The sequence below is a fragment of the Camelina sativa genome, chromosome 5 (genome assembly GCF_030686135.1).
Source record: "Camelina sativa cultivar CO46 ecotype springtype chromosome 5, ASM3068613v1".
Lineage (NCBI taxonomy): Eukaryota > Viridiplantae > Streptophyta > Magnoliopsida > Brassicales > Brassicaceae > Camelina > Camelina sativa.
The window spans coordinates 20,091,130-20,108,392 of record NC_141884.1 but is presented as its reverse complement, the minus strand read 5'-3'; the positions used below and the strand labels follow the sequence as shown (position 1 = coordinate 20,108,392).

At 32.4% G+C, this 17,263-nt stretch overlaps 1 protein-coding gene and 1 long non-coding RNA gene across 4 annotated transcripts; one reads left to right on the top strand and one right to left on the bottom strand.

Moving 5' to 3' along the window:
* Positions 1–6,534: 6,534 nt before the first annotated feature.
* Positions 6,535–7,347, top strand: LOC104787034 (DELTA-urthionin-Uf1a). The gene is made up of 3 exons (XM_010512525.3): positions 6,535–6,811; positions 6,895–6,972; positions 7,075–7,347. The coding sequence occupies exons 1-3, from the start codon at positions 6,586–6,588 to the stop codon at positions 7,170–7,172; spliced, it is 402 nt and encodes a 133-aa protein (XP_010510827.1). The 5' UTR covers positions 6,535–6,585; the 3' UTR covers positions 7,173–7,347.
* A 2,172-nt stretch (positions 7,348–9,519) lies between these two features.
* On the bottom strand, positions 9,520–11,082 carry LOC104787033 (uncharacterized). Of its 3 annotated transcripts, none has more exons than XR_015557223.1 (5): positions 10,480–11,082; positions 10,139–10,235; positions 9,998–10,033; positions 9,767–9,820; positions 9,520–9,687 (listed from the first exon to the last, which is right to left on the bottom strand). It is a non-coding gene; the product is annotated as an uncharacterized LOC104787033 (long non-coding RNA). The 3 variants fall into 3 exon arrangements; XR_015557224.1 differs by having other exon boundaries at positions 10,139–10,585; positions 10,663–11,082; XR_015557222.1 differs by having other exon boundaries at positions 10,139–11,082.
* Positions 11,083–17,263: the final 6,181 nt, after the last annotated feature.

Here is a 17,263-nt window from a genome sequence, read left to right as displayed (position 1 = left end):
TTCTTGGTGAGATCTGTAGCTGGGATCGTTGTAGAAGCTTCCTAGAGGCTTGTTCTTGTTTGAGGCTTAGTTCTTCTGTGGCAAAGGTAAGTGCATGACCATGGCTTATCTAAGCTAGAGGATTCTTTAATCTGCTTGTTGTGTGTTGTTAGGCTTTTTAGATCGTTGCTATGGACGTTAGGAAGCTTTCTTGTGGCTTGGGATCGAGTTTTGTGGTTATAGGCACGAAGATCCGGCGAGAAGCTTCGGGGAAATCACGGTGCTCGACGTTACGTCGATCGATGCATATCTTGCATCGGTCGATGCAAGTGCGAGGATGGCGCGTAAAACTCTAGGGTTTTCGTGTTACGTCGAGCATGCGTCGGTCGATGCAGACTGGGTATCGGTCGATGCAAGTTACTCTTGCATCGGTCGATGCAGCGTCTGTGTCGATCGATGCTTCCCCATTTGGCATCGGTCGATGCATGTGTGGCGTCGGTCGATGCTAAGTCCTGGTTTGTTATTCGTTGTTGTTGATTGTTGTGTGATGGTTATTGATACTCTATTGCTTGTGTGTATAGCCCAGTAGATGGGAGGATTGCCTTACTGAGTGTTTATAAAATACGCATGCATTGCAATATGTGTTTGTGGTGCAGGTAAAGGCAAAGTGTGATCGTGGAATCCAGACAATGAAGAGGAGGATGTTCTAGGGACTCGGTTTGATGTTGTCTGGCATTGCTAGGTTGCTAGAGTTGGGTCATTAGAACATTGTTAGGTTGCTGGTTCTTTGATTCTTGATGTTTGGATATTGATTATGTTGGAATATGGTTATATTTGATCATTGGATTATTATTGATTATTGGTTGGTTAATTCCGCTGTTGAATGTGTTTGTGGTTAGGTGGCTAGTGGGTATGGAGCCACTAGTTGTAGTTTTATTTATTATATTTATTATTTATTATTTTTTTTAAAAAAGGTCGGTCGTTTCAGTTATATGGTATATGCTTTCATTAGGAAATATATTATCTGTTAAAACTGTTATGATACCATTATGCTATTTTATTTTCTTTTAGTACATATATGGAGTATTAAATATCAGTAGTCAAACAGTAACTTATATAATATTAAATACAATTTAATTCTATATGAGTTTTGTCTTTAATACAATATATATGATTATTGAATACAATGTGAGTTTTTTTAAATATATTAGTACATATTATATATTTTTAAATTAGTCTATCATAAATTAACTTGGTTTCAATTTTTTAAAAGTATGAAAACTTTTTTTTTTTGTTTTAATTGGTTTTATCAATAGTTTTATTTTTATCTGAGTTTTGTCTTTAATACAATATATATGATTATTGAACTAGATTATGATCCGCGGTAAACCGCGGGGTAAGTTTTTAAAAATTTTTTTTGTTAATGTACTATTTTAATACTAATTTTGCTAATATACTTTTTTTGTTAATTTTAGTGATTTAATATATAAACCGTGGTATACCGCATAATAATTTTTGTTTACTACAATCTTAATTAAATTAGTTTGATTTGACATATTTTATATTGGTTTTGTTAAAACATTAAAATGAGGATTTAATCCGTATTAAAATATCATATTACTGATAGTTTATTTTTTACTATTATTAATTCAATAATGTAATATCATATAACCCGTCATGTAATATAACTCGTTTGTGTAATTTTCAAAATTTAATATGTTTAAATATTTATAATTTTAAACTTTTTTAGGGGCATTCTCAAAAATGCCCCTTTTTCCATATCTCTTTTTAAAAATACCCCTTCATGTTGACCATTTTTAAAACTACCCATTTTATATACAAAATGACCAAATTACCCTTTTTGAGTGACAGCAAGAATGTACAGTCATCAAAATCGAAAATATTTTCCCGCCAAAAAAATTTTCCGCCAAAATCGAAAATTTTTCCCGAAAAAATTATTTTTTCCCGCCAAAAAAAAAAAAATTTCCCGCCAAAAATATTGAAATTTATACCTTTTAAAAACCTTGTAAATGCTTTTTAAAAACTTTTAAAAGCGTTTACAAGGTTTTTAAAAGGTTTTTAAACACATTGTAAACGCTTTTAAAAACCTTGTAAATGCTTTTAAAAAGCTTGTAAATGCTTTAAAAGGTTTTTAAACACCTTGTAAACGCTTTTAAAAATTTAAAAGCGTTTACAAGGTGTTTAAAAACCTTTTAAAAATTTTATAAAAACTTTTACAAGGTTTTTAAAAACATTGTAAAAGGGTTTATAAGGTGTTTAAAAACCTTTTAAAAATCCTTTTAAAAACCATTTGAAAACCTTTTAAAAACCTTTTAAAAACCTTTTAAAACCTTTTAAAAACCTTTTTAAAAATCTTGTAAAAGCGTTTACAAGTCGTTTAAAAAATCTTTTAAAACTCTTTAAAAATCTTGTAAAAGCCTTTACAAGGTGTTTATAAGGCTTTTATAAGGTAGAAACCTTATAAAACCTTTTAAAAACCTTGTAAATTTTTTTTGGCGGGAAAATTTTTTTTTTCGAAATTTTTTATCAAAAGTTTTTTGACAAAAAAATTTTTAGCGGGAAAATTTTTTTGAAAATTTTTTGGCGGGAAAATATGTCGGAAATTTTTTTTGGGAAAATTTTGTTTTTCTTTTTATTGAATAAAATAATTTTCATCTAAGGGTAAAATGGTCATTAAAAATTAAAAGAGGGCATAAATAAAAATGGCCAGAAAAGAGGGTATTTTTGAAAAGGGGTATATCAAAAAGGGCATTTTTAACAAATTCTCAACTTTTTATTAAGTATAGAAATATCAGTTATAAATTATAAATTTTTTAAAATTTTACAATTTACTATATATGTGTGTTGAACACACACCTTTTATATTAATTGAGTAATATATGTTTGTTTTAATAATTTCAAATCACAATATATGCAGGAAAAATACACTTTTTTATTAACTTTATGTATTATATGATGATTCACTACATTTAAATTTTAAAATAAATAAAAGATGACATGAAAATAATTTTTTTTAATCTGGAAGAAATCTTTTAAATATCTATATTAATTATAGAACATTATATATCTGGATATTTAAAATATTTTAATTGTGTTTGGTTATAAGGATAGTAGAGAAAGTTAACTAAACTTGTTTGGATATGAATATAAGCATTAAATAGCATTCAATGGAAAATCTTTCCAAAAAATATTTTTGAGCAAAATCTGCTCCAGTAATACTAGTATAGATACAATGTGATTTTTTAAATATATTAGTACATATTCTACATTTTTAAGTTAGTCTTCCATAAATTAACTTGGTTTCTATTTTTACTTTAAAAGTATGAAAACTTTTTTTTTTAATTTGTTTGATCAGTAGTTTATTTTTAGGTTATATGGTATATGCTTTCATTCGGAAATATATTATATGTTAAAACTAAAAGTTGGAAGAAATATATTTTTGTAACAATATAATTTTTCTTAAAAGCAAACTATACACTATATAAGATAAAAAAATGAAGTATATAAAAAGTGTTTTAATTTAAGATTAATAAGAAAGACATGTGTCACAAATATAGAGCGCCAAGTGTCGCATTAGCAGGCAAAATTAGAAAAAAAACCTTCAATCAATCTCCAACATTTACTTTTTATTCTATCCTCGATTCAATCTCCAACAAACAACAAAACACCATAACAATAGTATTGTTGTTCGGATCATCCGTTTTTGGGAAGTTCCTAACTTCAAAAGAAATATTATCTTACTAATATTTTTTCCAAAAATGTAAATGATTTTTATTATTGTTCATCTTTTGATGATTTATGCAATCATTTTAAAATATTTATAAAAGAAAATAAATAATTGTATGTGTATTTGATTGTAAAAGAATTTTAATATATAATGATGATGGACGTCACATTCTTAGAGTAAGAGTTGAAAGAAACTTTACTATATTATATCATCTAATAATAAAGTAAAGTTTTCTTTTGACAAGCTCCAAAAGATTGTCACTTGATGCTCTCTTCTTTCACAAGTGTCATTTGTTTCTTTAAATTTTTAGTATAACAAATTTATTCAATTGAATTTACATAATAAAATTTTCTCTTAACAAATAATTTGATGATTAAATAGTTTAAGGATATAAGATTATAATATATATATTTGGTTGTATCGGATAATCTCGAGTAATAATTTGCTGTTTTATTTCCACACTTTAATCAAAATAATTCACATGATCTTGATATTTTACATGATCTTGCTATTTTGTTTGTAAACAATTTACCCTCAAATTGGCTCAACTGAGCTGATTTCTTTTGTTGACTAAAAAAAAAAAATAATAAAAAAATAAATAAGAATTGAATATATTTTTGTGATAAAGAGATAACTGTATATATTTCTGTTTAAAGACATGAGAAGTGAATATATATTTAAGTTCATGATTTGATTAGCTGTAACATCAGCAAAGCAATTTATCGGTTTTTGGGATGGGTATCGATCAACACTAATGGTGGTGTCGGTCGACACAACTTTTTCTGGTTCGACCAGATTGATTTAATTATCGATTTGGGTCGGTTTGGTTTAAGGAAAACCATTGAACCGAGATATTTAAAGGATTTGTCGACAGAAGGGTTTTGGCAAGTTTGTTTGTCGCCGTTTCTCTATGTTTGAGAGAAAAAGAGAGAAAAGAGAGAAAATAAGAGTTCTTCAGGTTTTGGGAAGATTGGTGAGATTTCTTGGCTGTTCTTGAGAGATCTGGAGCTAGGAAGGTGATAGAAGGTTGCTAGGAGTGTGGGATTCGTCATTGTTGGTCAGAAACTTCCTGCAAAGAGGTGAGTGCATGATTATGGTTAATGTAACCCTGATATTTCAATTGTCTTGCTTGTTTGGTGTTGTTTGTGGTGTTTTCTCTTGCTTATTAAAGATATTTATTTTTATGTATAAAATGACTAAATTCTAAATACTAAACTCTACCCCCACAAAATTATATCCTAAATGTAAAATAGAGAATCCAAACCTAAAAAATTCTAAAAATTAATAACATATTTTAATTGTGTAAAAGAGGATAAAAACTAAAATGTTCAAAAAAGTAAGTATTTTTAAAAAAGGATACTCTAAAAAAAGCATTTCTAATAAATTCTTATTAAAGTTCGTGTAATTAACAAAATATTTCTATCGTTTGCATGCATTATTATGCGGATTTTTACTTAATTAGCTAGCAATTAGTTTTCTTTTATTTTATTGTTTATTTTAAGAAAAATATAAAATAAATTGGCATATAAATTTATTTGGTCCCAACAAAACATGCAAAATTAATCCTGAAAGCTAAAACCACAAGAGAGTTGGTTAGAAGGAGGAAACGTATAACACGTTTTGTAACCAACCTTTTGTCCCTTCCAATGAATAAAGCCAAACTCAAAAATCTTATCCGAGATTCTGGTTCTTACAATGTACGTTTTTAAACCATTCATTACTCACCTTGATCCTTATGATGAATTCGCACAATAATTCATGTCATCCAAGTAACTACGAAATCTTAACTCGTAAAGAGTATGGTTAAAATTTAACTTTTAGATGCAAAAGAAGTAATTCACAATCACTGAGAATATAGGAAGGATTCACATGATCTTTTTGAAATAGTAACTATCTACACAATAATTCATGTCATTCAAGTAACAACGAAATATTACACAGCTATAAATAGTATGGTTAAAATTTAACCTTCAGAAACATATTTTAATGAAAACAAATCCTCAAATATTAATGAAAATAACCCTCAAATATGAAATTGTAGTGAAAAACACATTTCGTTCATAATTCTGCATAAACATATCTCATTTAATCAATACGTTACGTAATTACATAATGTATTTACATTCGTAAGTGACACCTCCGTGTATGAATTATTCTTCTTCCAGTGTATCAAGGCCAAAAACATAAATCATATCCGATATTTTGGCTCTTTCAATAAATCCGTAAACGTTTTTAACCCATTCATCTGTAAACATTACACAATAATTCATGTGATCCAAGTAACGCTGAAATCTTAACAGCTAAATAGTATAGTGAAAAAAAAAAATCATAAAAAATAATACTGTCAAACACTATCACTTTAGAGTTAATTAAGACTATGCCTTATTCCACTTATGTTCTCTCATACACCAAATTATTAGAGTGTAACTAAATAAATATACGGTTACTCTAGGAACATACACATCATACTTAGCGAAAGCATGCAAACCAAAAATTGAATAGTAGATGTTTAGAATATATGTTACCAAATTCAACGCTTAGTTCGTTCTATAACGTGCTCTAAATGAAACAATACTACACGAATAAATTATTATTTTCCCAAACATTGAAATTTGTAGAAACAAACATAAAAGGTTATTTTGAGCAGATTGGCCGAAGGTGAACTATTTTGTGGTAGCCATTGGGATAGGGTGGTCCAGCCAATATGTAGATTCTATGTAGCTTGTTAGAAACGTGTGAACTAAAGTGTGTGGTGGAAAACTGTAGAACAACTAGTATATAAGCAAGTCTTGTTTCATCACCATTTCATCAACACAAACTAAATATATATTGTGATCAAACAAGTAATCAATCAAAAGATGGAAGGCAAAACTGTGATTCTAAGTGTTCTCATAATGAGTTTGGTCATCGCACAAATTCAAGTGGAAGCAAAGAGTTGCTGCCCGTCTACGAGTGCTAGAAATATCTATAACACTTGCCGTTTTGCTGGAGGCTCCCAACAAATGTGTGCAAACCTCAGTGGATGCAAACACGTTAACGGCAGATGTCCTAACGGATATCAACATGACACTCTCCAAAACTCAGGTAAATCTTTTTTGTATGTGCTTTATTATGTCAATTGTTACCATGTTTCATCAAAGTTTAATTTTTTGAATATTTTACTCAAGGTGATGCTTTCAATGAATACTGCAAGTTGGGGTGTACATCTTCTGTGTGCGCTGCCATTGTGACACTCCAAAGCTCTGGTAAAACGAAACATCCATGTTCAATAATTATAATATTATTATATATCTTGGAATGGTAGCCAAGAGAATGCTAACCCATTATATTATTGTTTCGGTGAGTAGATGCGAGTGAAATTGTGAATGGAGCGGTAACACAATGCGCAAATGCATGTTCCACTTTCTGCACCAAGAGCTCTACAACTGAAGTTGAGACTGCCTAAACAAGCATATGCATGAAGTTACCACATCCAAGTTTCAGAGTGTTATTTTTCTTGTTTTCAGTCATTGTCTGTATTTAAATAAGTTAATTCCAGTTTGTGTGTGTGTTATAGAAGTTTGTCAATCCTAGATTGTACATGACTTCTAATAAATAAAAAGTTTGGTCACTTTAATATTTATTGTTATTCCACCGTTGCTGAAAATTCTTGTTCTGAACGTCACTATCTTATAAGGAGGTCACATCTATATTTTCTGGCCATAACAGTATCCTAAAGATTTATTGCATTGAAGATTACACATTTTTTTAAGGGAGATTTAGTTAGATGTTGTACATTTTAGATAATATTACCAGAATCTACAAAAAATATTTTATTACTAGAATATTTAAGATATTTTAAAAATATCCAGCATGTCCTTGTTTTATGTTACCAAAAAAACGTAATTACAAAAATGCCATTGTCACGTCAGACGCCACGTCAAAAATTGCTGACGTGTAAATAACTCAGCCGTAACGCGTTACAGAGGTAATGACGGCTGAGTTATAGGTATGTTGCGGCTGATTTATGGAAAAACATTTGAGTAAGAGCGGACGGCTGACTTAGAGCATAACTCAGCCAAGCGTTACGACTGACTTATTAAAATCTGGCTGAGTTATGCTCTAACTCAGCCGTCTTTACGGCTGAGTTTTCACCTGATGGTTGAGTTGTCAAAATTTTGGCTGAGTTATTACTACGATACGGCTGAATTAACTTTTTCCGAGTGGCTGAGTTATGAAAAACGGCTGACTTATGAGAAGTAGTTACGACTGAGTTATGGTTAAAAACTTTAAATCAGCTGTGATAGGCTGACTTATCGTACAACTCGGCCATTTCACGGCTGACTTAGTAGCAAAAGATTATTTACTAGAATATTATTCAGTTACTGCTGACTTATTAAACGATACGGCTGAGTTACATATTTTCAGTTGATGAAGCGGCTGAATTTGGCTGCCATTTTTTGTTTTTTTATTACTATAATGTCATTCATATGTTGTGACTGGGTTATAATTTGTTTGATGGCTGAGTTTTATTTAGGCTGAGTTATTATTTGTTTGATGACTGACTTGCCACGTCAGACGCATCATCCATGTCAGCATTCCATGTCATTATCTTTCTTCTCCGGAAATACGAAACGTCGTTCCTTCGACTCTTGTTCTTATATGGTTTTTACCTTGTTCTTCACCTTGTTCTTCTACTTCTTCTTCACTTTCTTCTTCACCTTCTTCTTCACCTTGTTCTTCTACTTCTTCTTCCCCTTGTTCTTCATTTTCTTTCATGGATCCAGTTCCGGTACTAGTTGTTTCCGGTAATTGGGTAAAGAAACAGAGATGTGTATTTAACACCGACGATAGAAGGTGTATAGTTGTACAGATAGATGGAGGCACAACACACGACAAGCTTGTGGAGCTTGTTCTTGAAGACTACGGATTGGACGCGTTTAGGCATGAGCTAAACGCATGCTCTCGATGTAAACAAGTTGGGCACAATGCGAAAACTTGTCCGATGAAGTATTATTGTAATACATTTATCTTATTTTGTGCAATAACTCAAGCGTCAAGCATTATAACTCAGTCGTCATATTAATCGACGGGACCTTTCGTTTTCTGCTTTCAGATTATTCCTTATGATAACTCAGCCACAAAGCATTATAAATCAGCCGCCATATGAATTGACGAGACCTTTCGGTTTCCCAAAAATACTATAACTCAGCTGTCAAGTAATATAAATCAACTGTTTGCTTTCAGATTATTTCTTGTGATAACTCAGCCACAAAACATTATAACTCAGCTGTCATATGAATCGACGAGACCTTTCGTCTTTCCATAAATACAATAACTCAGCCGTTAAGTTTTTTTTTTCGGGTTGTGATGTGGAAAATCAAAAATAATGTGTATTTTAATTTGCTGATGCACTACAACAAGTATTGACATTGTTAGCGTGAGAAAACTGCTATCATAGATATTACATAGCGTTATCGTAAATGCTGTGACATCGGCAGCCATGGTAGACCCCCCCACATACAATAGCGTTTTTGACATGCTATAATAAATACCTACATACGATAGCATTTTCATATTATAGCATTCGATTACTGCTATAATACATTTTATGGTAACACAAAATTAGTGTTATTTTTTTGGTATATAAATTTTATAATTTGTATATTTGAATCCTATTTTGCAGAATTTATTTAATTAGATATATATATATATATATATATATATATATATATATATATATAATATTTTTATTTCATAAAATCACCAACATACATAAAATTATTATTACATTAACAAAATGAAGTCTTACATAACATAAAGTCTTACATAAAAATCTTAATTAAAATAAACTAACATCACCAAAAAAATAGAGACAAACTTCTAAGTTCTAGAACATATACATGTAACTCAGATGATGATTAACCTCAGATGCTTCTTTGGACAAAGTATCGTTGTTGTTGCAGTTCATTCACCACCACCTGAATCAACCAAAGCAATTAGAAACAAACAAATTATCTATCAACCAAAATGAATGGAAGATGATAGAGTTTAACAAACCATTTCATTATGTAGAGATCCTGATTCTGATGATTCATGAATTATTTCAAGCAGCTGAAATAATACATAAAAAGTTAGAATGACAAGCAAGATTATTAGGGTACCAAGGCAAAGGCTTGATAGCCTCCAGTTCACCACTCTCTATAGCCTAGGTAGAAGGCAAAGAATTCAACATTTGAGAATTGTACAAAATGATACAAAAACAAAAGCAAGAGTCAATGTATTATTTACCTCATCCTGAAGAGATTTCATGAAATCATTCTCCAACTTGAGTCGATGATAAACAGAGATCCAACCAAATTAAAAAGTCAAAAACTTAAACCATGAATGAAACTGTTAAACGGTTCAAGGATGTAGATAAACAAAGCATACATAAGCAATTGGAAATAACTCTGAAAGCAGCAGACAATGGCTTAAGAAGGATCTCCATTAACGAATCCCACTCTTCTGCTTTCACTATCCTTTGCTCCTTACACACCACAACAAGAAAGAACAATACACAATGTTGTTTAGAAACCAAAAACTTGTCCTAAATCCTAATCCGTGAGAACAAATTCAAACTTCCTAAGAAATTTATCTTTGCAAACCTAAATATTGCAGAATTCAATCCAATGGAGAACACTTATATATGTTGTAACAAGTCAGATCATGTTCTAGTTGACATAAAATAAATATGTCAACAATAAGATGTTAACTAAGATAAGAGTAAGAACCAAGACTCTTTCTTTCTCCCTCCGCCAATTTTATCGAACCCAGACTCCTCTCTTCGTCTCTCTCTCTGGCTTCATAATCGCTATATCGTGGGATACAAAATCAGATCTGAAGATTTAAAATAACAAACACAATATTAATTTGTAATTGAAATCGATTCTGGTTCGAAATTGCATATAAGTAACCTGAGTCCTCTTTGCAATAGCTCGGACGGCGAGTAAACTCAGACTCAACTCAGGATGAAGGAGATTTGAGTTCAAATAATACCAAATCGGAGAAATTTCTGAGTACAGGTGAAGGAAAAATAATTATAGTGTTTAATGGTGATGTGGTCGAAGGTTATGAGCCGAGAAGGAGGAGAAAAGAAATAGAAGACGATGAGAAGAGGTTGAAGAAGATCTGGGTTTGATTCTGGGCTGGTCATCGACGTAGACAATAGGAAGATCAGATCTGATTTTTTTTTTTTTATTGCCTATGGGTTTAAGTTTTGGAGATAGAGAAAGGGGATTAGGGTTGAAGGAGAGAGCGTGAAAAAAGTATTGAGAGATAGATGTAGAGACTAGAGAAAGAGGAAAAGGCGTTTTTCTGAATTATTTGGCTAAGTGTTGGCGGACTATGGGATTTTAGATTCCCGCTTAGAGATTTTTTGGCTTAGCATTTATTAAATGCTATCATATCACGTCTAAAATTACAAACTTATCTTCAATAGCAATTGAGTAAATCGAGCTATCTTCATTTGCTATTAATGTAGGTTTTTTTGTAGTGATGTTATTTTTTTATTTTTAATCAAAATCGAAAAACTAAATCCAAAGGGTAAATTGTAATTACACCCAGATCACTAAACATTTGAGCAATTTTTAAAAGATTGTTAGATATGAGAAATAAACCAACTTCTGGATAACATTTGAGTAATTCTTTTTTTTTTTTAAACAATCAAACTTAAACAAAAAATTCACTAGATTAAACTTAGTGATGTAGGTGATGTCATGTAAATATGATATATGAAGCATATCTGCTGCTATGATGGGAAACCTAGCTCTTAGGGATAAACCTAGATTTAAACGTAGATGTTCCCATATTTTATCCTATGAGCCTTAATACACTCAATCCAAGGATATTATTAATTTGCTATTGGCAGATAATAACCACATCAGATTCGATTCAAACATAAAGATTGTCAATCCTAGATTGTACATGACTTCTACTTACTATCATCTAAATAAAGAATTTTGTATCCTTCTCGACCATTTTATAAGTAGCTCGTTAAGTTTCTTTTTTCTTTTCTTTTTAAGCAGAAGAAAGTTTAAATAATATTAAAGTTGTTTTGATAAAGGAAGTGGTATGTATAATAGTTTAATCGAATAGTGTAATCATCATTTGTATCCAAAACTTTTGGAGGCTTGACGTATGCACTTGTCATGGATCTATCGATTTGGATGATGCCATTTTTAAGAGATAAGAACTTGCTGGCAAGTCATTAAGGCATTCTGTTTGTAACTAATCAAGATATGTCAAGTGAAGCATATATTATTGTAGTAATGATAGAAGTCATTAAGGCGATCTGTTTGAAATATTTGAGCAAAGTCTATTGATGTTTAACATATGAATATTTTTTTATTTTCTTAATCTTGTTATCATGTATGCATTATCTTTTTAAAATAATACAATACTATTTTTTATTCATCAACTGTTGATTTTCAAAACTCCCTAATTAGAAAAAAAATTTTCACTTCTCCTTCTAAATCAAATACTAGATAACACTTTGCACTATATACGGAATAAATCAATTTAAATAAAATTATTATGAGTAAAGTAATACTTGTGGAACCGATATCCATTTGTGTCAAACATAACATGTAACTAAAGTAAATTTCTATTCAAATTTTCATTTATTTCGTGTAAAAATATGTTTCACCCGTAAAATTTTTGAACGTGGAAAAAGCTTTAACGTGGTAGATAAAATATTGATAGAATATTATTATTTATTGTAAAATGTCTTTTGTGTGGTTTGCAAAAAAAAGTTTTACAGGATTAAACAACCCGACCGATTTTTTTAAATATATAATTAAGCATTCCATACTATTTAATTAAACCAACTAACCCACAAGTCAACATTAAACCAACATGGAAACATACCAATAACAACAATCTCCAACATATCATCATTACAAGAACATTCCATACAATTTAATCAAACAACCTAACATAATTCTATCCAAAGTTCCAGCAACATAACCATACACAACTATCAACACACAACCGAGACCCTAGATAATCCTCCTTCTCATCGCTATGATTCCACGTCTCATACATGCACACCACAAACAACAATTGAGATGCATAAGTATTATCATAAATACTTAGTGAGACAATCCTTCCATCTACAGGGCTATACACACAAGCAACTGAGAAATCAATGCTTAACAAATAACAAACAAATCAGGAAAACAAGAATCAGCCGACTGCTGAAAAGGTTGGTGTCAACCGACACCCCTCTCGTGTCGATGTCTATGCTTCTTTAGTTAGTAGTTTCTTTTAATCTGATTACAAACGAGAGAGATCGATCTTTTTTTTGAATGAATGTAAAATTTATTCACCAAAAAAAACCGTTTCTTACAAGAGTTCTACGAGTTTGTGTTCTGAATATTGTGAGTAGCTAACAATCAGAGCTAGATGCGAGTAAAAAACCACGAAGCAAGAGAGATCGATCTTGAGTAGCTTACTTTATCAGGTGAGCGTTTAGTGAGTACATATAAAAGAAGCTGAGAATTCAGTTAAAGATTATATTGAATGCTCTTATGCCAAACAAGAAAAACATAAGGCATCGTTAAGACTATTTTGTTTATTCAAAAACACTAGCATTAGTAATGAGCATAATACGGGCGGGTGTCATTTTATACCACTTCCTCCTCTTTAATTCAATTCAGACATGGAAGCAAGGAAGAACAGAGCACACCTGATCTCTTTCTTTATTTATTGGGCCTAAATTATATATGCCCAATTTAAAACATTGTGTGAATAACCAAGACTGCTCATTAATTATGTTGTGTTTGTTTTAATAGCCATCATATCAAATTGTGAAACCTAGCCCTGGGCATTCGGATTTTCGGATCGGATTATTCAGATTTCGGATAATTTGGTTTGGGATATATAGTATCCGATTAGGATCCGTCAGCTTTTCCATATCGGATTCGGATCGGTTTTTATCTTTTTTTTTGAAAATCCGACATTGAACCGAAAAAAATTCAAATCGGTTTAAAACCGGTTTAAAATCAAATTACCTTGTAAAATCCAAATTATCCAAAACAATTTCCATCGGATCATCAACCTAAGTACCTAACAAACATTAAACAACCTTCAAGAATATGTAATCTTCAATGCAATGTGTAATCTTCAAAAAACTAACAAACATTGAAGATTACACATAAGTACCTAACAAACATTGAAGAGTTTCTTCTTGAAGATCCAAATATTCAAACACAAAGAAACTCTTCAATCTTCAAGAAGTTCAATCATTCATCTCTTTTGATCAGTCCAAATATCACCTTTTACCTGTGTATAACAATTACAAAAAGAAATAAGAAGCAGGGACTTGATTCAAATGGATTCAAAAGGATTTGTATAGTTATTTAACAAGACAAGGTTCAAATTTGAAAGAGACTTGTTCAAACCTTTTTTGACTTCTATTAGATCAAACACTTCTACAGTCATCTTCACAACTTGCATAGAGACTCAAAAAAAAATTTAAAGAAGACAAAGTTAATACTAAGTAATACATAAATGCACAATTGAAAAGAAGATATAATGGATAGAACAACTTACCTCTCTCAAGACTATCCTGCAACTCATTCTCAGCAAGCATTTGCTGAGTAGTAATCACTCCTTTCTCATTCAACTGAATCTCACTCTTTAACAACTGCTCACTACACATCAGAACCTCAATCATGTAGTGAGTCAAGCAACTCCTAAATGGGTCTAAAATCCTATTACTATTGCTAAAAGCTGATTAAGATGCAACAAAAGACACTTGCATAGCAAGTACATCCTTTGCTATTGAGGCTAGAATAGGATACTTAGGACTGTTGATCCTCCACCATCCCAAAACATCAAACTGTATCCCTAGCTGGTTAGCCTTTGGATTTTCTACTTTCTCCTTCAAATATAACTCCAACTCTGTACTTGCATCTTGACAACTGATCTCATTAACCAACTCACTGTACATAGTGTCCATCCTTTGATATTCAATATCACTGTCAAAATCCATCTTGTGATTCAGATCACCTTGAGACTCTTGTCCACTCTGAGATGATGTTGCAGTTTGTGACTGAGAGCTTGATCCAACTGTTTTCGCATTATACTCGTCAAACAGCTTTCCTTGAACATCAATAACTGATTTAGTAAGCTCCTTAGATTCTTCACTGTCTTTACCATTGAGAATATCAAAACAAAGACTCGCAAACTTCATTTTGTTCCTCGGATCAAAGACACTAGCTATGATCAGCATCTTATTTAGCTTCTTTGATGGATTCGAGTACTTATTGAATTTATCTCTCATAGCCTCTGCCTTTAACCTAAGCTTCAGATCAGAATTAGTGCTTAATGCTAATAGATTCCTCTCTATTTTTACAATTTCATTGTAACACTTGTAGAAGCTAACAGTCGATGATGCTGAAACTACCAAGGTAGAGTTATAGAAGATGACTAAAAACCTTACTAACCTTTCAATTTCATCCCAATTATCTAATGATGAGGACATCAATAGTAAACTTCCGGAAGAACCCGTTCTGCCATTTCCCGAAGAACCCGTTCTATCATTTCCTGAAGAACCCGTTCTACCAATTCCTGAAGAACCCGTTCTGCCAACAATGATACACAAACCTATGACAAGGCTGGGAGCAAGGACCTTAAGGGAACAATTCAACAAGTCCATTGCAAGTCTGATTACTTCCGTGGAACTAGAAGATTCCAAAGAGAAGACTCCACAAGCATCATTTTTGCCAGTTCTACAAGGAATCAAAGAACCCGTTCTTTTCATCATTTCCGAAGCAATCAATGAAGGGCTGGAGCGTGCATGAGAGCTATTATCAAGGTAAGTGTTTCAATTCAAATAATAAATGTTGGTTCTTTCTTGTTTTGCAGGAATCGACCGTTGGGTCTTTATGAGTCTTTTTATTTATTTAAGTCCTAAAATCGAGTCTGTTGTTTTTGCAAGTTTAGTCCTTTTATTTGTAATAAATTTCGACCCTAGAAGGTCCCCCGCTGTTGGACCATTATATAAGGTCCCTTCTCAGCATTGTAACCTTTCAAGTTTTAATGAAATAAAATGAGAGTTTTCTTAGGTTTTCTTCTGAGATAGAAGCAACCACCCTTTTCTCCTTCTTCTTGTGTGTGAATCCTTGAAGACTGGGATTTGACTTATCATAGATCCTTTCACAGATCTGTGTGGCGTCCCTCAATCCACCCATCTATCCTTTCATCTTCCACTGCTACCGAATAGACAGAACAGTGTTTTCAACCATTTGTCTATTCTCCATCTCTTCACTGCACTCCATCTATCATCCACCAAATAGGCAGAACAGTGTTATCAACCATTTGTCTATTTCCATCTATCCACTTGGGTTCCCTCAACTGGGTTCCTATATCATCTGGTATCAGAGCTAAACGCTCCAAATCAGAACGTTTTGAACTATGGGAGAACAAGGAGGAGAATTGAACATGGCTGAGATACTTGCAGCTATTCAAACCCAACTCCAAACGCTTGGTGATCGCATGACACGAATTGAACAACCCCCACCTGCACCAAGGGCACCAGTTCGTAACTTGCCAAGAGAAAACCATGAGGTTGATAATGGAGATCAGTCTGATTCAGAGGAAGAGTATCAAGATCTTAATCAACACCTCAGGCCAAGGAGACACTACCAACAAGGTAGAAGACGAGATGAAGGCAACATAAGAGAAGGAGGCTATGATCTTAAGCTCAATCCGCCAACATTTGCTGGAAAGGTTAATCATGAGGCTTACATTGACTGGGAAAGACGTATGGAGCATATCTTTGGCTACTACAACTATTCTGAACCGAGAAAGGTATCCCTAGCTGCTGCTCAACTTACCGACAATGCCTTAGCTTGGTGGGGCAGAGATGTATCTGAGAGGAGGAGGCACAGACATATATCAATCACTACTTGGGATGATATGAGGTTTCAGCTAAGAAAGAGATATATCCCAGCTTATTACCACCGGGAGCTACAAAAGAAGTTCTGCAAGCTATCACAAGGAAGCAAATCTGTTGAGGAATACTTTGAAGAGTTTGAATCTCTTAAAAACAGGTTGGAGGTAGAAGAGTCTGAGGAGAACTTGATGGCGCAGTTTCTAGATGGTCTTCATGATCAGATTGCTAGAAAGGTGGAAAGACAAACGTATCATGATCTTGAAGAGTTGTTGCATCTAGCAGTCCAATCTGAACAACACATCAAAAGGAAGGCATCTTCTACTAACCGCAATAAGACTCCATGGACACCACCACCTCAAAAACCTTTAGACAAGGGAAAATCTCTTGATGTGGACCAGAGATTTAAAAGAGCTGCACCTGGGACATCAAAAGTAACCAAACCAGAGCAAGGTAAGCCTACTAACCAAAGAGCTCGTGATATTACTTGTTTTAAATGTCAGGGAAAAGGACACTATGCAAGGGAGTGCCCAAATCAGCGAGTAATGATCCTTAAAGCCAATGGAGAGTATGAATCACAAGATGAGGAAGAAGAACGTGTTGAATCTGAGGAGGACATT

Coding starts and splice junctions, on each gene's coding strand:
- LOC104787034 (XM_010512525.3), top strand. CDS start 6,586: ATGGAAGGCAAAACTGTGATTCTAAGTGTTCTCATAATGAGTTTGGTC. Junction 6,812..6,894: donor TGACACTCTCCAAAACTCAG/GTAAATCTTTTT, acceptor ATTTTACTCAAG/GTGATGCTTTCAATGAATAC. Junction 6,973..7,074: donor TGTGACACTCCAAAGCTCTG/GTAAAACGAAAC, acceptor TTCGGTGAGTAG/ATGCGAGTGAAATTGTGAAT.